A 22,915-nucleotide genomic window follows, 5' to 3' on the forward strand; every position below is an offset into this window, starting at 1 on the left:
CTAACAGCAGCCTCTCTGACAACCATGACACTTGGAATGGTGACTTGCCATCCTCATTAGAGCCCATATTTAAGTTACATTGGCTGGATTTGGTCACCAGCCATCAGGGTTATATCAGTCGGCTTGATTTTCCAATCACAATGCTGGGATATAAGCTTCCAGTTAACTTGAAATTTCTCCCTTGGGGGAGCGTATTTTAAATAGTCTTCCAATAGTCCTCACTATGCTTGTGGAATGCCTCTTCTCTTTTAAAGTTTTTTGTTTTTGTTTTTGGAATGTCATAGTCACTTAAAAGCCACTTAAGAAAACAGCAGTCTCCAGTAAAAATGCAAGCCACATTAGTAAATTTAAATATTGTAATAGTCCTATTTAAAAAGCAAGAAGAGGGGCGCCTGGGTGGCTCAGTCGGTTGAGTGTCTGACTCTGGTTTCGGCTCAGTTCACGGTCTCACAGTTGGTGGGATCGAGCCCCACATCGGGCTCTGGGCCGACAGCACAGAGCCTACTTAGGATTCTCTCTCTGTCCCTCCCCCACGCATGCCCTCTTTCTCTCAAAATAAATAAATACATTTAAAAAATAAATAAAAAGCAAGCAACAGGTGAAATTAATATCTGTCCTTACATATCCCAAATGTTACCATTTCAACACATCAGTATGAAAAACCACTAATGAGATGTTTTGTTTGCTTTTTGTATACTAACTATAACTTCCAAATCCAGTTTCTTTTACATCTGCAGGACATCTCATTTGGCTGTGGCCTCCTTTCACATGCTCATATGCCACACGTAGCTGGCCAGTGGCTATCCTGGACAGGACAGCTCAGCTTCGGTCCCTGGGCAGCTACTTTGTCCCCCTCCCATTATTACACATATCCTCCTTTCCCTGTGCTTCTATCCTTGTGTAGGTAGCTTCTTGTTCTCAAGGAAACCAGGTTCCTACCCCTGAATCCAGTGTAGAAAATACGTCATGCCAATTGCGCATAGTTCAGACTCTCTAGGAATATAATTCTTAACAGAACATTCATTACATTTGGAAACATGTTAAGGCTCCTCTATTCCAATGCAGTTCAGTAAAAATGGACCCCAACCACACACTCTTCAGCAGCCCTCTGAAAATGCCAGGTCACTGACAAACTGAGTCATGCGAGCTCCTGCCATCGCACTCAGCTCCTGCTCACCTGCCCCCACAAGGATACAAAAGGAAATACAGCACAGCAGTAGGAACCATAGGAGGTGCTCACACAGTGTCACTTCTGCCCTACCTCCGGGAACGAAAAGGCTCCCTCCCTAGCAGTGCCACAGCAGTGACAGAAGTTACGGAAGTTACACCCAGAGTGTCAGAAAAACTTCGGGGGTGAGTGCACTCCTGACTAGAGGGCCCAACTTACTTGGATAGTTGCTGATCTGTCTCAATTATTGACACAAAAGTTGGAGACCAACAAGGGAAAACGAACGGGGTGAACACGGGTCCGGAAGAGGCCATGCAGTTTACACGTTGCTCACAGGGACACGTGTGCTTGGAATCCTGAGATGCCCCGTGTAAGAAGTCCCAACTGGGGCGCCTGGGTGGCTCAGTCGGTTAAGCATCTGACTTTGGCTCAGGTCATGATCTCGTGGTTCACGAGTTCCAGCCCCACGTCGGGCTCTGCGCTGACAGCTCAGAGGCTGGAGCCCGCTCTGGATTCTGCGCCTGCCTCTTTCTCTGCCCCTCCCCAACTGGTGCTTTGTCTCTATCTCTCAAAAATACATAAACATTAAGAAAAAAAAAAACACGTTCCCACCACCAGGAGGCCACCGTGTGGTCAGGATGTCCACGCCAGGTAAGCTCCATGTATGGGCTCCAGTGAGCAGTCCTAGCCCACAAGCTTCCCAGCTGCATCAGGCGTGCAAGGGTGACTCAAACCCCACAGTTTTCAAGGTACCTCAGACTTCAAGTTCCCAGCCGAGGTCTCACACATGGTGAAGCAAAGACAAGCCGTCCCTGCTGTGCCCTTTCCGAATTACTGATCCGCTGAATCTGTGAGCAAAACAAGATGGTAGTGTTCCATGGCCTTTCTTCTGCACACATGTGATGAAAGAGAAATTGCTGCTGCCTCCTTCTTACGAGATCAGTCCTGTGGGATGAGGGCCCGATGTTTATGACCTCATTTAACCCTAATTACCTCCCTGTAGGCCCTATCCCCAAATACAGTCACACTGAGGGTTAGGACTTAAGTGTATAAATTTGGGGTGGGGGGGGTGCAATTCAATCTGTAACAGAAGGCATTTAAGCATCTTCTTGCCATTGAAATTTATTCCCATCTGGCCAGTTTTCCATTTATGGGATTTACCTTTCCCTAACCCTTTGACCATTCATCCTCAGCCACCCTGTGGAAGTTAGCCATGAACTCCATTCCATTCTTAGTGCCCGTGCACCTCGGGCTCTCCCTAGCTCTCCAGGTGTCTTATGTCCATTCCGAGTCCTGGCTCAGGGCTCCATGATCTATACACTTTCCAGCCCTCCCAACTCCATTGGAGAGACCAAGGCCACCTTCTTGTGTTTCCCGATTGCTGCACCTTTCTCAATGGGCCACCCCTTTGGGTGGGAAACCCTCAGCACAGATCCAAAGCCCCTAAAGCCTGAACTAACCCAGCTTCCTCTGAGATAAACAGTGGGAACATCTGGCCATATTTGTGTCTTTCTGTAGAATAAATCACCCATTTGTGTGTTCCACTATGTCTTGCTCAGGATGGTGATGGCAAGGGAACAGCAAACAAATCCTGACATCATTTCAGTAGTTTTGTTTTTTGTAGTGGTTTGAGAAAAGCAATTCTGAAGTGATTTTTAGAGGTATTTTAGGACTTAGCGTTTTAAAAAATATTTTAGAGAGCACCTGTGAGGAAGGAAGAGGGTGGGGGGGAGGGATAATCTTAAGCAGGCTCCACGTTCAGTGCAGAGCCCACTGTAGGGCTCAATCTCACAACCCTGGGATCATGACCTGAACTGAAATCAAGAGTCACACACTCAACCGAGCCACCCAGGTGCCCCAGGACTTAGCATTTTTTAAAAAAAATTTTAGGGGTGCCTGGGTGGCTCAGTCGGTTAAGCGTCCGACTTCAGCTCAGGTCACGATCTCGCGGTCCGTGAGTTCGAGCCCCGCGTCGGGCTCTGGGCTGATGGCTCAGAGCCTGGAGCCTGCTTCAGATTCTGTGTCTCCCTCTCTCTCTGCCCCTCCCCCGTTCATGCTCTGTCTCTCTGTCCCAAAAATAAATAAACGTTAAAAAATTTTTTTTTTTTTAATTTTAATGTTGGGGTGCCTGGGTGGCTCAGTCGGTTAGGCGTCCGACTTCGGCTCAGGTAATGATCTCACAGCTCGTGAGTTCGAGCCCTACGTTGGGCTCTGTGCTGACAGCTCAGAGCCTGGAGCCTGCTTCGGATTTTGTGTGTGTCTCTCTCTCTACCCCTCCTCTGCTCATGCTGTCTCTCTCTGTCTCAAAAATAAATAAACATCAAAAAATTTTTAAAAAATTTTTAATGCTTATTTATTTTTGAGACAGAGACAGAGTGCAAGTGGGGGAAGGGCAGAAAGAGGGAGACACAGAATCTGAAGCAGGCTGCAGGATCCAAGCTGTCAGCATAGAGCCCGACATGGGGTTTGAACCCACGAACCACAAGATCATGACCTGAGCCAAACTTGGACACCCAACCCACTGAACCACTCAGGTGTCCCAGGTCTTAGCATATTAACAAATGTGTTGATTTTAGGATTCGCACTATTGACATAAAAATATAGGGGAGTAGTAGATTGAAAATGGAGGTATTGCTGTATATGTATGTGTATATGCATGCATACGGGCACACATACATTTTTGTGTGTAGCTGTGTGTCTATTTTATGTGCCTATGGTTCCTAGCTCACCAGAAAATACCCTACTAGCAATGAATACACCTGCCACTCAGATTTGGTCTCAAAGAAGCCACACTAAAAAGAGCCAGTTCTTTGGAACTAGAGGAATGGCTGATCTCAGGGTAGAAACAATTTGGGCTTGGAACATCTTACTATACTAAAGAAAAAGGAATTGTTCAAACAATGATGGAGGGGGCACCTGGGTGGCTCTGCTGGTTAAGAGTCCGACTTCAGCTCAGGTCATGATCTCTCGGTACAGGAGTTTGAGCCCCGCATTGGGCTCTGTGCTGACAGCTCGCAGCCTGGAGCCTACTTCACATTCTGGGACTCCCTATCTCTCTGCCCCTCCCCCGCTCACACTCTGTCTCTCGCTCTCTCAAAAATAAATCATTTAAATAAATTTTTTTTTTAATCATGAAGGCATGTTACAGGGATGTAGGAGCCTTCTTGAAGGGACTCTCCCTGGCCACATCTGGGACAACCGGAGCACGAAAATTACCAAGGACAGCAATACGTAATAAAACTTGAAAAAACACTGAAAAAACAGAAATCCCTAAGTCCATCCTGATAGTAAAGACAAATAAATGGGAGAGAAAGGAGGGTGTTGGCTATGCAGCAGAATGTCCAGGGCTGGCTGGTAATGCCACGGAAGGAGGGCTGGTGTCAGATAACCAGTATTTTGCACCATCTGGCAAAAATCATCAATGGAGGATGCCCCTGGGGCTGGGGGGGGAGGGTGGCATTTTGGTGAGAAGCAGGGCATTTGCGTTATCTTAAAGTGTCTCCCCACAAATTAAGGGGGAAAAGTAACTCTAAGGTGGAGAAACTGGACAGCACTTTGAGCAAAGGAATCATCAGCAACAGTAGGAATGTGGACCTCAGGCACTCCCAGGTGTGTCCCAGGTGTGTGTATGGGGGGCAGGGGCCCACGATCACAGGCAAGCAAGGGAAGATGTTCACATAGGTAGGGGTTGGACGACTTTTATTATTTTTGTGTCTCTTCTACAAGTTTGAAATTATTTCCAAATGGAAATATGAAAATATAAACAAAAAAGGCATCGACATCTAGCTGTGCACTAAAGGAAACCTCAGATAGGAAACAAATAGGATAGAGAGCTGGGCTTTCTGATAACCAAGGACCCATCAGTGGCCCTGAAGCTCATGCAAGACGCACCCCCAGGGGTTACCGCTCTGTGGCGGGAGAGGCATGCTCATGGGTTAGGCTGGGAACAAGAGTTCAGAGAGCAAATATAAATATATACATATATGTGTGCGTGTGTATGTGTGTGTGTGTGTATATATGTATATGTGTGTATATATATATATATATACATATATATATATGTATATATATATATATATATATATGTATGTATTTAATTATTACCAGAGTCACATTCAGTTCAGGATGGGGGTGAGAGGGAGACAGGCGAAGAGGGTAACTGAGCTCGGTGACTGTAACAGAGACAGGCACCTCATACACAGTCCCAGACCCTTTCATGTGACTGAGGCCATGAGATCATGTCTCCAAGTACACACGAGTGGAAGTGATGTGTGTCATCTCCCAACTGAGCAAGTATGGCCTTCCCCACATGCTCCAAGGGGCCAGTGGAGAACAGAGCCACTACAGGGACAGAGCCTGGATCCCCAAATCACCACACAGAGCATACTCCCCCTCGCTTCCACACACAAGCAACAGCAACAAACACAAGACTGTCATGTGAGTGAAGAAATAAATCCTTTATTAGGTTAAGCATCTATGATTCGGGCATCATTACAACAGACTGCCTGCTCAAACACCATGACAGAAAGAGGCACCAGTTAACCTACAAGAAGCGTTAAGTTTATGCTCAGGCAACAGAAGCAATGCTCTAATCTGAGATCAAATGCAAAAATCAAAAGATCACCTTATGTAGCCCAAAGAATTAAGTTTCCACTTGCCCAGGCAGATACACCTCATCAACCCTTATTAGTGTTTTCAACCTGCTTTGATCATGACCCTCCACCCTGAGTAAGAAATACATCTTACATTGCAACCGGGTCTCATGTTTAGATATACAGCTGAGAATTTTCACAGAGCAGTATTTGCCTTTACAGCCGGAGGATGAATTTTTACTTAATTCTACTGAATTTGCAATGCTGGTGACCGTCCACTAATTTGATTTCACAATTCAACCGGGTCTCATATTTAGATATATAGCTGAGAAGTTTCACAAAACAATATTTGCCTTTACTACACGACGAATTTTTACTTAATTCTACTGATTTGCAATGATGGCGACCGTCCACTAATTTGGTTTCACAATTCACTAGTAGGCTGAGACGCATGGTTTGAAAGCACTGCGTTACCAGGCTCCACGCATTTTTGTGATCTTTGTAAAGCCACTCCACACATGTAGACACGTGCTTAACTAGGAAACAATTTGCTATTGAGGATTCGGAAGTGAACTTGATATCAGGTGTTTACGAAAAGACCAAACAGCTTGAGCAGAAGCCCTGGGGAGCTTGAACAAGGGGAACAGAGACAAAGCTGACTTCAGCAAGAGCCGGCGGATCACACACTTTAAGGCAACTCTACACTTTGCACAATGACAAATGTTCCAATGTGTGGGTGGTGCTAAAATGGCTACGGAAGAAAGGGGAATATTCTTTCACACCGGATAGCTCGTGCTTGCACATGGGCATCTGCATGGGTGTGTTTACAAGGAGACAAGGGCTTCCCGTGGGCCCTTCTGGGTTCTAAGTGCTTTAGCCACGTTAGCTCATTTAGAGAACAGACAGCCTCACATCCACACAGATACTGCAGGAAGCCACGCAAGGGTTTCAAAGCAGCGGATACATTGCTAGGGAAATCTGGCAGGCAAGATTGCCCTCTAGGGACACAAACCTGGGCAGGCAAGGCTGTCTCTAGGGACACAAACCTGGGAGGCAAGACTGGCCTCTAGGGACCCTACAGCAAAGCAGCTCATCGCTGAGCCTCAGGCTGCACAGGGAAAATATCACCTGCCACACACCCCGGGAGCCCACGGAGCCTCCCGCCAGCACGGGCACCACACGCAGCAGGGTGGGGTCCCAGGGCCCACCCCAGCGCGTAGCCTTTCTCCTTCTCATGGGTCTTCTGATGCTCGGCCAGGGCCAGGCTGAAGTGGAAGGTCTTCCAGCAGCCCTGGCACGCATACAGCTTCCTGCCACTGTGGCTTCGGAGATGGTCAATGAAATGTGAGATCCACGCAAAGGTCTCCCCACACTCGCTGCACGCGTAGGGCTTCCCTCGGGACAGCCCAGGCTCATCGGCAGCAGAGCAACTCGCGCCCGGGGACCCTGCGCCGAGGCCAGATGCAGCGGGCTCCTTCACATGGCGCTGCTGGGGGTGGCTCATGCTGGAGACAGGCTCAGGGCCCTGCCCGCCCACATCCTTCGAGTGGGGCCTTTTTCTTCCAAGGCCTTGGCGTGGGGCAGCTGGAGCTACAGGCACAGTAGGGCTCTCCCCTGCTGTGCCCCTGTCCTGGGCTGGCTCCCGGATGACTGACTGCCTCTGGGCTCTGGGGACAGGGCTTGGTTCCCTCTCCTGAGGTTCCAGAACCTTCTGCGGCTGCTCTTCCTCCTCCGGAGCAGCACCCGTCAAGGGGCAAACGAGAATTTCCCTTGTGATCCTCTCCATCAGCGTCTCGCACATGCTCTCTTTACTTTCCTGCCACCTCCTATCCCCTAAAACAAGGTCACGGTGTGAGCAGTCCCACCTCCCAGGGCTCAGAGAAGCAAGCTGCCATGTGAGCGGGACACCTAACAAAAGGCGTGGGCTGGGGGCTGTGAAGATGGACAGGATGGAAAGCCGAGCAAGGGGGAAGCGGGTGAGGATGTGAGAGGGCTTTGCATGCACACCATCAGTCAATACCCTCCACAAACCCAGGGGCAATGGGTTCAAACAAAATCACTCAGAAGACTGCCGTGCGTCCCCATGTGCTTTCCCTTTTCTGGCACTCCCTGAGCTCACGACTGCCCACCTGCTGGCACTCCCGGCCTGTCTTGCAGCCGAAGTGGCCACGTGAGCAAGCTATGGTCAATGGGATGGATGCACAAGTGTAAGGTTTGTGGAGGGGCTTCCTCCTTCCTGCAGCTGTGGATGTGGGAGCCACAGCAGCCATCCCAAACCGCACGAGAGCAGACACTGGCAATGCAGCCATGAGCTGGAGGGAGCCTGCATCCCTCACCAGGAAGGGCCAAATAATCCCCTATGTGGTAACTAACGTGTTACAATGGCAGCCCCCAATGAAGCCGGTCTCCTGGGATTTGGGCCCTTGGGGAGTACCCCCTCCCCCACATGCACAGACATACAAACCATGCACATTGGCTTGGCCACATGACCTACTATGGTCCACAGGACATTAAGCATGCATGACAGAAACAAAGATTTAAAAAGCACCTGCACAATGGTGCCTCCCCTCCTGGAATGCTCCAGAACTCAAATGCCATGCCATGACGAAACTCAAACTAACTACTTGGAGGGGCAACATGGAGAACGCAGGTTGACAGCCTCAGCTGAGCTGCCTGGCAAGAGCCAGCACTAACCGCCGCTGGTGTGAGTGAGACCGCCAGGGACATTCCAGCCCAGCCAAGCTTCCTGATGACTGTGGCTGTGTATGCGGCCCAGCAACCAGCAAAGGGAGCATAACAGACGCCCATCCCATCCCAGTCCATCCACAGGATCATAACCACCAACACTGCTGTTGTTTAGGAGACTGAGTTTGGGGGCCGTTTGTGACACAGCTAAAGATTGTTAGAACAGCTGGATTCCTGCCTCCTGCTCTGACACTGGGGTGGGGGGCGGCCAAGGTACAGGACAGGTGGTGGGAGAAGAGCGAGATCAAAGTTGAGGAGCTGTGGGGAGCTTCCACCAGCCTTGGAAAGGTGCCCCTCTACCCCAGCCCCACCACGGTTTCGGGCCTCACCTGAGAAGCTGCCTTCCGGTGGTTCAGCTTCAACCAACCGAAGCTCCTCTGTCTCCAGCCTGCAGGTGTCATCAGGCTGGGCGAGCTGGTACCCTGAGTGCGATCAAAACACACAAAAACAGAGAGAGACACTGAAGCCAGAGTAGAAAGCAGCCAATGATGCGCCTCAAGCCCCATGGGCTGGCCAGGAAGGGCAGCAGGGCCTCTGCTCTGGGCACCGTCCTTTCCTCTGCCCTGGACACTCACCGAAGCTGCCTCACTCAGAGCCCTGGAGTGCTGGGGGTTCCAAGAACACTGGGGAAGGGGTGAAGAAGAGGGCCTACCGAGACAGAGCCAGACAGCCAACAGGGAAGGAAGGGGGAATTCAATGGAGAGCAAAGTAAGAGAAGAACATAAAACTACAACCACAAAGAGCTCAGACGTCTGTGTTGGCGCCTGTGTTGTGGGCGACGATGTCCACTCAAGAGAGAAGAGCCATGAAGGCCAAGAGGCTCCATCTGTGTACCAAGGACGATAGTAAAGTTGACGACTGGTGCCAGGAGGCCTTTCCACATTCGGAAGCTTTGGGTCCTACGAGCAGGGGCTGCAAACTCAAAACCCCAGGGCTGTGGCAGAACTCAACCCTGTACAGTGAGAAGGGTGGGGCCAAGGTGGGGACACAGGCAAATTCATTCACCGTCAAATTTGTTCAAAACGCTGTGGGGCCTCAAGGCGCCTGGGTGGCTCAGTCGGTTTAAGGGTCTGACTTTGGCTCAGGTCATGATCTCATGGTTCGTGGGTTCGAACCCCACACCGGGCGCTCTGCTGTAAGCACGGAGCCTGCTTCGGATCCTCTGTCTCCCTCTCTCTGCCCTTTCCCCACCAGCATGTGTGCACTCTTTCTCTCAACATAAACATTGGGGTGCCTGGTCATGATCTCACGGTTCGTGGGTTTGAGCCCTGTGTGTCAGGCTCTGTGCTGGCAGCTCAGAGCCTGGAGCCTGCTTTGGATTCTGTGTCTCCCTATCTCTCTGCCCCTCCCCTGACCTCACTATCTCTCAAAAATAAACATTAAAATGTTTTTTAATAAATAAGCAAATATTACAAAAACAAACACTGGGGGGGGGGCGGGGCGCCTGGGTGGCTCAGTCAGTTCAGCATCCGACTTTGGCCCAGGTCACAATATTGTGGTTTGTGAGTTTGAGCCCTGCGTCAGTACTTGGAGCCTGGAGCCTGCTTCTGATTCTGTGTCTCCCTGTCTCTCTGCTCCTCCCCTGTTCACGCTCTGTCTCCCTTTCTCTCTCTCTCTCTCTCTCTCCCTCTCTCCCAAAAATAAACATTAAAAAAAACAAAACAAAAAACACTGTGGGGCCGTAACCAACGCTCCATGTGGGAGTCGGAATCCCCTAGGCCAATCCTCTTGGAAGAGGACAGGTACAGCATTAGGCTGTGGGGGACAAGTCTCACCCCACAGGAGCAGTTTCCGGAAGGTCTTCAGGTTCTCCTCTGCCGGGTCCAGGTGGCCCCATTCCCCCAGGTACAGGGGCATCTCCGGAAATGTCAACTTCTGAAACGGCAGCACCACCACGGCTGAGACTTCCCGTCCAGAGGGAGGGTGGACCCTCAGTCCCACGATCACAGTGAGCACAACGGGGGTGGCACCATCCTGGGGGGTTCTCACCCACCATCTAGCAGGGCCTGGACCCAGATCCCAGGTTAACACGGGGGCTGGGTTTCTTCGCCTCAGCACTATGGACTTTCTTCTGGCAGGACCAACCCCGGGCACTGCAGGGTGTTTCCCAGCCTCTTCCTCTGGGTATTAGCAGCACCTCCTCCCCCAGCCAAATACTGACAACTAAAGCTGTCTCCAGATGTCACCAAATGTCCCCCAGAGGGCAAAACCCCAACATCTCTTATCTCCTCCATCCCTGCATGGGCCCCAGGCCGGCACCCAGGGGACAGGGGGACCAGGACAGCCATGCTTACTGCCCTTAGGAGAAGCAGTCACCCATGACAAAGGCCACAGAGGAGACAAGTGCGCCATGGGCCCCACGAGGGCTGGGAGATGTGTCCACCGGGCAGGGGAAAGGGCACGACCAGGCCCAGAATGCAGAAGGGGGTACGGCAATGGGGAGGGAACCCTGCAGGACAGGGGCAGTTGGCCTGGCAGGAGGTGAGAAGGAGGCTGTGGTGGCAGAACAGTGCACTCGCCCAGAGGAGACAACAGAACAGGGCGATGGAAGCAGCTAAAGGGACTGGGGCCTGGGAGTCACCACAAACCAGGTTGGTAGGGGGCTGACAGAAAGGGACCACCTGTCCAACACCCCCAAGGGGGCACTCGGGCCCCTTTGTTCTGATCTCAGAGACCTCTCCTTGCCTTACCCCCACCTCCTCTTGGCTTCCTGGGGAGGGAGCAGCCTAGGTGTGCAGCCCAGGAACCTCAGCCCAGACCCCCTTCTCCTGTGGCTGGGCCCCCATCCCTCCCAGGGCCAGCTGGCAGCATATTAATGACAGGGGCAGGGAGAGAGCCTAATAAGCTAGGGGGACAGCTCCTCCTCCTTGGAGACAGGCCCTGAGAACCCTGGACAAGACAGACCCCACGCACCTTTGGCTCAGCCTTAGCAGGCTTGGGCTGTTCGGGTTTCTTGTCCCCGGCACACCCTTGTTCCAGAAGCACAGGATCTGGAGCAGGACAGGCTGGTGGAAGGGGACACAGAGCTGAGCAGACTAGTGTCACACAGCTGGGCAGCCCAAGCCAATCAGGGAGACCCCAGGGCCCCCCCGCGCACAGGCCCCAGGAAGAGAGGGAAGAGTTATCAGACTCAGAGGCAGAAGGTCTCAGCGCTCATGTCACGGTAGGTCTCAAGCTCAAGGGACCCTACAATTGTCCTCAGGTGACACAGCAGAGTAGCCAAGAAGAAAGCAAAAAGAAGCTCACGGTCAACAGTGGCTTTCTAATGAAAGCCCACAAAGCTGGTAACACTTTTCTACCAGTTAGATTGGTAGAAATCTTAAAAAGCAATGACACAATACGGCATAGATGTGGGCAAACGGGCTCCTTGTGCACTGGCACCGTATGTGCTACAAAAGTTCGCACGACCACGCAGAAATGTCCTTTGTCCAGTGATCTTGAGGAACCCACCTAAACACACAAAACATCCACACAAGGCACATGCCTGCGGACGTTTCACGGCGCATTTGTAGAAGAGGCAGAAACCTGAATGGCCGTAAACCCCAACTCTAGGCCAAGGAAGGGCGGATCCTGTGAAATGCCAAGAAAGTAAGGAGATGGCGCTGGCCACTGCCTGGATGGGCCTGGGTGGGTGAGACGTTGCTCCACGCAAACAGCCCGAGCTCCAGCACGAGTATGTTGTCTCCAGGGACACTGGCCACAAGCTCTCTCAGGGCTCAGGGCTGAGATGTGTGCGTGTGTTGTGCAAGAGATGAAGGAACACATGCCAGGGCACACCATTTGGTTTTAGCTGTGGAGGGCACATGGAGGCGGGGGGAGATTTTCTTTGTACCTCAATGTTTTTTGGTGTTTATGGTAAAGCATGTACAACCCGCGTAATCTTTGAAGGTTAATTATAAATAGCTGTCGTGTTCACCAGAGCCTACAGGAAGAAGTCAGTTACAGCACAGACTGCCAGACCTTGGCTCCCATGAGAACCTCCGTGGCATCTGCCTCATGCCTTCCCCCAACCAAGCACTGGCCCACACCTGTCCCAGGGCTAACTGGTCACTCACAGATGTTGGGGGCGGCCTGGGTCTCACTGGGCTCCACGTCTTCACCAGTCTTCACGGACCCATCTGGCAATAGAGCAGATGGCAAAGGCTCAGCGAGCTTCCCACGCTGCCCCTCGCTCAGAGCTGTGGACAGCCCCACGGCAGACTCAACAGCATCCCTGTTTATACTCGAGGGGAAGTGAGAGATGTGCTAACAATCACACAGTGAACCTGCAGGGGGTGGGCGCAGACAAGGCTCCAGGACCCCATCACCAGCAGTCCCTCAGGCCCCGCCCTCTGATGTGGTAGAGACTCTGCCCACCCAGCCCCAGCGCAGAAACAGACGCCCAGAACATTTACTGTTTTTAAGGGGCTGGTTCCCCCAGCTTCCTTGTATCTGGAAGGCAGATGTGAGGGCAGGAGCCCAAGCTGCCTTCCCAGCCCATGAGGCAACTCTGGGCAGGGTGGTGGGGCTGAGGAGCTACCCCAGCAGTTCAGGGCTGCTCACCTCTGTGCCTCTTATACACAGGGGAATTCAACTCTCAGGTAAGCCACTGATTGGAGTTTGGGCCCTATGCTGTCAACTTTACCCCTCCCAGGGCTGACCACCTCCCTTCCTATCTCTTCTGTGCTGTGCTCTCCTCTGGGGTGGTGGGCTCACCTGGCTCCTCTAGGGCATCGGCAAGGTCCTTCACCAGGGAGGCTGCCTTCTGGCAGTTCTCAGGATGCTGTGCCACCACCGAGGACCGTACTTTGTCCGGCAGGGCGCTCAGGAACTGCTCCAGCACCAGCAGCTCCAGCATCTGCTCCTTGGAGTGCGCCTCAGGGCGCAGCCACTGGCGGCACAGCTCATACAGCTGGTCCAGGGCCTGGTGGGGCCCTACAGCTTCCTGGTAGATGAAGTTCCGGAAATGCAGGCGGGAGGACTCAAGGTTGGCAGGGACCTCCCCAAGGCCACTCCTGGAGTCCTCTTGCTGGTCCTCAGCTGCTGATCCTAGCATGGGCAGTTCTGGGGGAGCTGGGGAGCTCCTGGGGCTGGCAAACGCCTTCTCCAGCGGCAACATCTTTCCAAACCTACACTGGGAAATGTGACTATCCAGGGATAGGGCACCTGTCGTGGAGGACAAGTTCACGTAACTGCAGCTGCAAGGGAGAGACACCAGGGATGGCAGGATGCTCTGGGATCTCAGCCCTGCACAGGACAGACAGACATGACTACAGACAGACAATGAGAAGCAAGCCGTGGGGCATCCGGACCCCAACATGGATGAGCTCCTCAGTCCCACCCTCCACACCCAGAGTCCACACAGGTTTCCAAGCAATCTGCTTGTTAAGTATCAGCAGGGTCTTGTATGTGTACAGATAAAAATTAACATAAAATGTTGGAAGTGACAACTCATTTTGTAAGACGGCTATTACCAGGATTAAAAAAAATAAATCAGTCACAATTAGGATAAAGAAAAGTTACAGGACAATCTCACTTTCAAAGATAAAAATTTTAAAACGTTACTAACTTCATTCCAACAACGTATACTCGATGCATGGGATACCATGCCAGATTTGGGTGTATCCCAGACTTCCTTCCACATTTGGGAGGCCTAGGTGCCAGGATTGCTGCTCTTCTTAAGAAAACTAAAAATCCAAAATACAGCTGAACCTTGAACAATACGGGTTTGACCTGCATGGTTCCACTTTAAGGAGCATTTTCTTTATAAATACAGTAAAATACTGTAAATGCATTTTCTCTTCCGTAAAATTTTCTTAACACTTTTTCCCTAACTCACTTTATTGTAAGAACACAGTACATGATATATATAACATACACAACACAGGTTAATCAACTGTTTATGTGATCAGTAAGGCTTCTGGTCAACAGCAGACTATTGGCAGTTAAGTGTTTGGGAAGTCAAAAGTTATATATGGATTTTCGGGTATGCCCTAACCCTCACCTTGTTCAAGGGTCAAATGTAGATCAGTGGACAACCAGCATCTATTTCTGGGAATGACACAGGACTGCAGACCTGGCCTGACCCACCCACAGAACCAGGTGGGAGGCAGAAGTTGACCAGGAGTAGGGAATCGATGGTGCGGGGGAGGGAAGGGACTGTGGTGTTCAGGTCCTGTCAGCATCCTCTCCTCCCCTGGCTGATCCTGATGGGCAGACGCATCACTTGGGAGAAGCTAGATTTGGGGTCTTTAGGTGAAATCTCTTGGTTGTGACCCCTGACAAACACCGAGCAAGCTGAAGGCCAGAAGCCGGCAGGGCCACGGAGGACCAGGCCTCTGGCTGCCAGCTTTGGGCCCACGATGTTCTCACTGGCTATGAGCATCCAGGGACAGAGCTCCAGCTCCTCTCAGAATCTGTGGGGTCTACACTTCTCCCCACACAACCAGAAAACCCTCAGACCCCGCTGGGAGGGAGACACCCCCAAAGAGAAGCGGCACCCAAACCCGGTGGGAATGCTCCCCCTGGCTGAACCACAGAAACCAACCATGTTTTCTTCCGAACACATCTGAGGAATTTAGGAAAATGTGTGTGAGCACAGCTGTGGTGAGGACGTTTCCTCAGCAGTCCTGCTTTTCCAGAGAAAACTCTGCAATGCAGGACCGGGCATTGATGAGCTCCTCCATGGAAAGTGAAGATGCGCTCTGACATTTCACCAGCGCCTGCGGCCCAGGACCTCGGGGCGGTGGGGGTGTCTGACTCCATGTACATGGACCGGCAAATCCACAGAGATGGAAAGTAGCTCCGTGGCTGCCGGGGGCAGACGAGGGGGTCAGGGTCAGAGCGATGAAAACGTCCTAAAATCAGCTGTGGTGTTGGCTGTACAACTGTGAATATGGGCAAAATCACTGAACAGCACACTTTACACAGGTGATCTCTTTTGGGGTGTCAGTTACATTTAATAAAGCTGCTGGAAAGAGAAGAGGTGGCAGAAACCGAAGCACCCGCCGCTGTCCCCTCCCACAGCCTAGACTGAGTGCACAGTTCCATTTCCCTCAAGGAAGAAAGAGCTCGCCAGGCCACCCTTCCCACCACCCTCCCTTCATGTCCTCCCCTCTGTTCCCTGAGCACAACCCCCCTACCTCCCCCCGCCCTGCTCCCCACAGCAGGCTCTTCTGTGCCAGCCGGGTCTGGGCTGATGGGTCCCCCAGGGAGACCTTCCCTCCACGGCCTGCTCAATTCCTCCCATCCATACCTCCTCACTCCCTCTTCCCTGCCTTCCACCTGCCTCTCCCACTGGAATGTAAACCCCATGACAGCAGGGGTTACTCACTGGCAGGTCTCTGGACAATGACTGGCTCAGCATTTGTTGACTGTAAATTATTTTCATCAAGAGCCTTGCTGGCTGTGCCGAATTTTCATTGGCCACTATCCCTAGGATCGGGGTGGTGATATATTGGGAAGGTAAACCTACAAGTGGGATACCTGGACCACTGGGCCTGGGCTGTGACCCACTACGGCCCACAGGAGGCAGCCTAACTCCTGCCACCCACAATGGCAATGCTCAACAGGGTGGCCCTTCCTCACACCCCCGCACCAGGGCCCTCAGACTACATAATCTGCTCATTTTGCTGCCAGGGTTTTCTCAGGACTGCTTTAGCTCTGTGAGTCAACTGCCTGCTTTTCAGTGGCCATTGTTAAAAAAATTTTTAATATTTATTTTTGAGAGAGGGAGAGGGGGAGAGAGAGAGACAGCGTGAGCAGGGAAGGGGCAGAGAGAAAGGGAGACACAGAATCTGAAACAGGCTCCAGGCTCTGAGCTGTCAGCACAGAGTCTGACGCAGGGCTCAAACTCACAAACCATGAGATCATGACCTGAGCCGAAGTCAGACAACCAACTGACTGAGCCACCCAGGCGCTCCTTCAGTGGCCATTTTCTTCCAGCTCCCTTCTATTAAATAATTAAAGTGGTGTCTGTCTGGCCTGGTCTTGCCAGCAGCCTGGTCTGTGACTTATCTTTTCACTTTATGCTCTCTTTTTGCTATACCATAAAGTTCTAATGTTTCTTATTGTCAAATGTGCTTTTTTTCTTCCTAAAAAAGACGTGGAATTCAGAAACTTGTTTATAAGGAGCTTCCTTTGAATTTTTAATTAGAAATGCACTCAAGATTAGAAATGTACTCTTAGGGCACCGGTGGGGCTCAGTCGGCTAAGCATCTGACTCTTGGTTTTGACCCAAGTCATGATCTCATGGTTCATGAGTTCCAGCCCCAGGGTGAACCCTGTGTCGGGATCTGTGCTGACAGCGTGGAGCCTGCTTAGGACTCTCTGCTCCTCCCCTGCTTGAGCACACTCTCTCTCTCTCTCAAAATGAATACACTTAATTTTTTTTTTTAAATGCACTCTTGCATTAATTCTGCTAGGGGCCAGGGCTGGCAAACGCAGGACAGGTGGTTTCGGTTGAGACAACTCAACTTCGCCTTATGGCTGAAACAGCCAGAGCACCCACATGCCACGGGCCTGCCTGTGTCCCCAAACAACTTCATTACAAAAATGGGCTGCTGGTTGGCCTGTAGGCCAGAGTTTCCCAATCCCAGTTCCAGACTCTAGCTCTTTTAACCATGTTTCCGCCTTTAATCTAGAGCCTCACCTGGCAAGAGGAGTGTGCCAGCTCCAGCCAGTTGGCACGACCACATTTATCCCAACAGGCACAGGATACGTGGGGCTTTGTGTGGTATATGGGCAGATGTGTGGTCACATAAGCAAGTAATTTTGGTTTTCTTAAGACACCACAGGCACGATCATCCTGTGCAGGGCCTATCTCCACAAAGGTAACCAAAGATAACTCACTAATGTGTTCATGCATGGATCTTATCTTCTCTCATCAGAGCCTCACAACCTGGTCATGCTGGTGCAAGGATGACCTTGTTAGGCAGAGGGACCACCAGAACTCCTTCCTGTCTCCAGATTCCTTGAGCGAGGCCATTCCCCATGGCCCAAGTTCCTCTTGGCTCACTCACCAAGCAGACTTTCCCCCATCACACACACATCTCAGGGCCACTCAGGATTTGCCTCAGATGGGGATGGAAATTTCTTGGAGCCCAGACTCCCCCTGCACCCCATGGACATGTCTGAGGTTGATCCTATGAGCCTGGCCCTCCTGGTCCTAGGATGCAGAGGAAGCCAAGGGGGAGGGGGAGGAGGGTGTGGGCAGCTGAGCTGAGAGGTCTCCAAGCACTGTGGGCCTCCTGCAGGCAAATCCCTTTCCCACTGGGCTAAGCAGGGCTCACGCTTAGCTCCCAACTCTTCAGCTCTACCTCCAGGCCCTGCCGTGCCCCCCTTCTCCTCTCCCCACAGTCCCACCTCATGTTACTCAGGACATTCACAGGGTCTCCTGGCATCACCCAATAGTTACTCACCCATTACAAAGGGGCTAAAGGTGCCTTTAGACTGAAAAAAAAAAATGCACATGAAGGGATCATCCTTAACATCTCGGCTGTCCTCTGTGGTCCCTGGCAAGAGCACAAACTCTGGATCCACCCCGGGGCACAGACGGCACGAAAATCAAGCAACCTCATGCACAACTGGCCTGAGCTTCCCCAAAGCCTCAAGGACAGAACTCAAAGGACAGGAACTCACAGACTCAAGGAACGGGCAGAGGAACAGCAGCAATACACATGTGGCCCTGTACCAGGAAAGGAAACTTCCACAGGATGGTTGGGAGGACTGGGGCAATGGGAGGCTAGACCCTGGTATAGAGAAGAGGACTGTGAGGTTGTCCACCTTAGCCTCCAAGGGGTCAGCTCAGCTCAGTACACGTTGTGTCTGTGAGAGAGGAGGGGGGAGGAGGTGGAAAAGGGAGGGGGGAGGAGCCTGACAGAGGGAGAAGGGGAGGAAGTGGGGAACGAGGAGAGAAAAGGGCACAACACGTACAAAATACTAACTGGTGAATCAGACCAAAAGGCATGCAGTTGTAAGGCCTTTCCTTAGAATTTTTCTATAAATTCTTTAATAAAAGGTCTAAAAAACATCCTCAGTCGTCCCCACTCCCCCTTGCGGGCTACTCTCACAGCAGCATCACGGAAACCCATTCTTGCCCTCTCTCTTGGGTCTCTTCGCCCACCAAAGGGACCCTACAGCAGGAGCAGACACTTAATTCAAACTGAAGCCATCCCCAGGTGACTGGGAAGAGTCAGGGCGTCTAAGGGCCTCGAGGATCCCCGGGGCGCAGACAACGCCTCACCCCCAGCCTCACCCCAGGTCCCACCCCCTGGCCCCACCCCCGGCTCCACCCCAGGATTGCTCGGCCCGACCCCTCACTCAGGTGAACGCGCACACTAGAAGAACCTCCGCCTCGTCCCTGCTCCCCCACCGGGACGCCACAGGCTGCCCCTCCCGCCTACTAGGGGCACCCTTAGCCCTTATGTCCCCTCTCGTAACCCCCTCCTTCTACCAGGCCGCAGGACGGTGCCCTTAACCCTTCCCTATTCCCACACCCAAGATGGGTAGCCAGGCCCACGTCTACCTGCGGTCTCTCAGCCCCGCCCCCTCCGACCCATACGCCTCCCCCACCTCACTTCCACTCCAGGGGCTCCCGGGATCTTCCCCTCCCCCTCCCAGCCTCCCACCCCGGCCCAACCTCCTCCCTTCCCCCTCCGGGGTCGCTCCCTCCTCATCCTCCCCACCACTCCAGGTCACCTCCGAACGCTGCTGCGCTGCGCACACTGGCGGGACCGCTACGATCCGCTCAGGAAAAGCACGGCGTAGCGCACTGCAGAGCCAGACCTACCTCTTGCGTAGCGGTCCCAGGCCGGTTCCAGCCGCCGGGAGCTCTGAGCGATGGCGTCAGCTCAGACTGCGCGTGCGCGCTGGGCCTGCGCGGCGGACTACGACCCCCAGAAGGCAATTGGCCATCCCCCAGGGTTGGGGCGGAGCGAAGATGCAACGGCTGAAAGGACAGCCAATCAGAGGCAGAGCTAGCCTCGCTCAGCATCTCGCCCCCCGTGCGCCTGCGCCTTTTTCGATCCATAGCAACGCGGTAAAACAGGTGGGGGGGGGGGGGGGGGAAACAAAAACAGGTGGGGGGGGGGGGGGCGGAAAAATACCGCCGGGAGAGACTGAGGCAGTGAGAGACACAGACTAGGAGACACAGCGACAGGGAGTGACAGAAACCAGAGGACCCAGGGCTCCGCATATCCAAAGATGGAGAAATAGGGACAAGGAGTCCCAGAGTATCAGAGATGGTGGGATAGAGAGAGGAGGGTAAAGAGACACGGTGAAAGGGAGAAAGATTATGAAGGAGAGGTCATGTGGCTCAGTCTGTTACGCTTCGGACTCTTGGTGCCAGCTCAGATCATGATCTCACGGTTGGTGGGATCGGGCCCCGTGTTGGGCTCTGCACTGAGGGCATGGAGCCTGCTTCAGATTCTCTCAGTACCTCTCTCAAAAAAATAAACTTTAAAAAAAAAAAAAAAAAAGATTTTTTTCTTAAAAAAAAAAAAAAAAAAAAAAGCTCTTTAAATTAAAAGAAAAAAAGGGGGGGGGGGTGGAGGTCCAGGGGCACCTCAGTCAGTAGACCATGCGACTCCATCTTGGGGTCGGGTCGTGAGTTCAAATTCCACATTGGATGTAGAGCCTACTTTTAAAAAAAGAAGGGGAGGTCCAGAGACTGGGAGACTCAGATATGGATAGAGACCCAGAGACAGTGACAGAGTCAGGGACAGACTGAAATAGGTAGACCCACCGTTGGGAAAACAGACCCAAAGACAGGAGACTAAGCTAAGAAGACCCAGGGAAGGTAAAAAGCGGAAACGTGGGGACAACAGAGATGGAGAGACTCGGAGCCCGAGAAACAGCGGTGGGGACACACAGAGACAGAGATATGAAGGCACTGATTGGTTCTGCAGATCCAAGAACTGATAGAATTTGAAGACTAGCCATGCTGGGGGCTTCAGGAGTCATTAAAATGGTGGGAAATGTAATAGAGGCAACTGTGGTGAGTGATGTGCTCAGAAGGCCAAAGTGGATGCTGCCACTCCACTAGACAGCATAGACTGGACAAAGGTTAGGACGCTGCTTCTCATTCCAGAATCTTCTAAATAACAAGAATTAATAAGACTGACATTTTGTGTAAACTTTATTTTTTACAATGTGTACCTAAACAGTTTATTTTAAATATTTAAATACAACAACACTCACATTTTTGGGGCATTCAGTTCTATCAATTTTAACTTGTATATCGACCAACACAAAACAAAGAATAGATCCACTGCAAGCAAACTCCTTCCCCCCACCCTTTTTTTTTAATGAGCAGCAGGCAAAAGTTTATTAGAGTGTAAGATCAGAAATTAAGACTAGGAAAGCTCACTTTATAGGGAGGGGGCATGGAAAGTGAATGCCCGAAAACAAACTCCTTCCTGATGCTCCCCCGGCCCCAACCCTGGCGACCACTGATCTGTTTTCTGTGGTTATAGTTTTGCACCTTCCAGAATTTCACATAAATAGAATCTCAGAGTAGGTAACCTTTTGAGATTTGCTTTTTTTAGTGAAAATAATTCCTTTGAGATCCATTCAAGTTGTGTATATCAATAGTTCTTTTTTATTGCAAAGTAGTATTCAGTGGTTTGGATATACCACAGTTTTTTCAAACATTCACCCACTTAAGGACATTTTGGTTGTTTCCAGTACTTTGTTATTACAAATAAAGCTGCAATGAACATTAGTGTAAATGTTTGTGTGTGAATCTTCATAAGTCTTCATTTCTCTGGGATAAATGCTCAAGAGTGCAACTGCTGGGTTATATGACAAGCGCATGTTTAGCGATGTAACATACTGCCATACTCTTTTCCAGAATAGTAGAACCATTTTACATTTCCAGCAAAACTGTGTGTGTGAACAAGTTTTTCCACATTCTTACCAGCATTTGGCATTACCATTTTTTTTGTTTTATTTTTTAAAATGTTTAAGTAATCCCTACAGCCAATGTGGGCCTCAAATTTATAACCCCAAGATGAAGAGTCATACACTCTACTAACCAAGCCAGCCAGGCACCCCAGTGTTGCCATCTTTTTATTTTAACCATCCTTATAGATGCGTAGTGACATCTCATGTTGCTTTTAATTTGCATTTCTCTAATAATTATGAATGTTGGACATATTTTCATGTTCGCCATCTGTATATCCTCTTCAGTGAAATGTCTGTTCATGTCTTTGGCCCATATTTTAGTTTTTAAAAATTGTTGAGTTTTGAGGGGCGCCTGGGTGGCTCAGTCGGTTAAGCATCCAACTTCGGTTCAGGTCACGATCTCACGGTCCGTGAGTTCGAGCCCCGTGTCAGGCTCTGGGCTGATGGCTCAGAGCCTGGAGCCTGTTTCCGATTCTGTGTCTCCCTCTCTCTCTGCCCCTCCCCCGTTCATGCTCTGTCTCTCTCTGTCTCAAAAATAAATAAACGTTAAAAAAAAATTAAAAAAAAAATTGTTGAGTTTTGAGAAATATTTATTTAGAACATATATACATATACATATTATTTAGAACATATATATTTATATATTTTTATCTATTTAGAACATATTCTAGATATGTTCATCAGATATATGGTTTGCAAATGTCTTTTCTCCTAGTCTGTAGCTTGTCTTTTTATTCCCTTAACAGGGCCATTAGCAGACCAAAGGATTTTAATTGAGATGATGTCTTAATTTGTCACTTTTTCCTTTAATGGATCATGCTTTTTGTGTCAAGTTTAAGAACTCTTTGCTTAGCCCCAAGGATTTCCTTCTATATTTTATCTAAAAGCTTTGTTTTACTTTTTACATTTAACTCAATCATCATTTTGACTTAAATTTTGTACAAGAGGTGAAATTTATGTTGAAGTTCATTTTTTCCCCTATGGATATTGGGCATCTTTTTTTCTGACACTAATTCTAACACCAAATGTGCAGGTTTTTTCCAATACCAACAAATTCTCCAACCCAACTGGATGTCCAACAATTCAATCCTGAGAGTACCTAGAATTAGTGCAAACTTCACGGGTCAAGGGCTTAGTCACACAAGACTGTTTTCACTTCAGATGATGGCCATAGGCTACATACACTTCTGTTAAGTTGACTACAAATTCACTGGTTCCCTGGTCCCCACCTCGGGTTCAAGTATTCACTAGAATGACTCACAGAACTTAAGAAAACACTTTGCTTATGTTTACCAATTTAGTAATAAAGGATGTAACTTAGGAACAACCAAATGGAAGAGATGGATAGAGCAAGGTTTGGGAAGGTGGGGCGGCGTCTACAAATCTCCTTTGCATCCTCCAGGAATGTCTTCCTCTCAGCACATCAGTGTGTTCACCAGTCCAAAAGCTCTCTGAATCTCCTTGTCCACCAGTTCTTATAAACGAATCTCCAGCCCCCCTCCCCTCTCTAGAGATTTGGATGCGGGGG

The 22,915-nt window shown here is 50.6% G+C and overlaps 1 protein-coding gene across 4 annotated transcripts; it reads right to left on the reverse strand.

Annotated features, from left to right (window-relative positions):
- Positions 1-5,606: 5,606 nt before the first annotated feature.
- Positions 5,607-19,371, reverse strand: ZSCAN18 (zinc finger and SCAN domain containing 18). 4 transcript variants are annotated; one of them, XM_019438670.2, is made up of 7 exons: positions 19,274-19,371; positions 13,201-13,682; positions 12,561-12,623; positions 11,419-11,510; positions 10,281-10,380; positions 8,835-8,927; positions 5,607-7,593 (listed from the first exon to the last, which is right to left on the reverse strand). In XM_019438670.2, exons 2-7 carry the CDS (start codon positions 13,601-13,603, stop codon positions 6,851-6,853), a joined length of 1,494 nt encoding a protein of 497 aa, XP_019294215.1. In that variant the 5' UTR covers positions 13,604-13,682; positions 19,274-19,371; the 3' UTR covers positions 5,607-6,850. The 4 variants fall into 4 exon arrangements, with proteins under 4 accessions (XP_019294215.1, XP_019294218.1, XP_019294217.1 ...); XM_019438673.2 differs by having other exon boundaries at positions 13,201-13,731; positions 19,274-19,364; XM_019438672.2 differs by having other exon boundaries at positions 19,183-19,288.
- Positions 19,372-22,915: the final 3,544 nt, after the last annotated feature.

The sequence above is a fragment of the Panthera pardus genome, unplaced genomic scaffold (genome assembly GCF_024362965.1).
Source record: "Panthera pardus isolate Hobbes unplaced genomic scaffold, ASM2436296v1 HiC_scaffold_18, whole genome shotgun sequence".
Taxonomy (NCBI): Eukaryota; Metazoa; Chordata; class Mammalia; order Carnivora; family Felidae; genus Panthera; species Panthera pardus.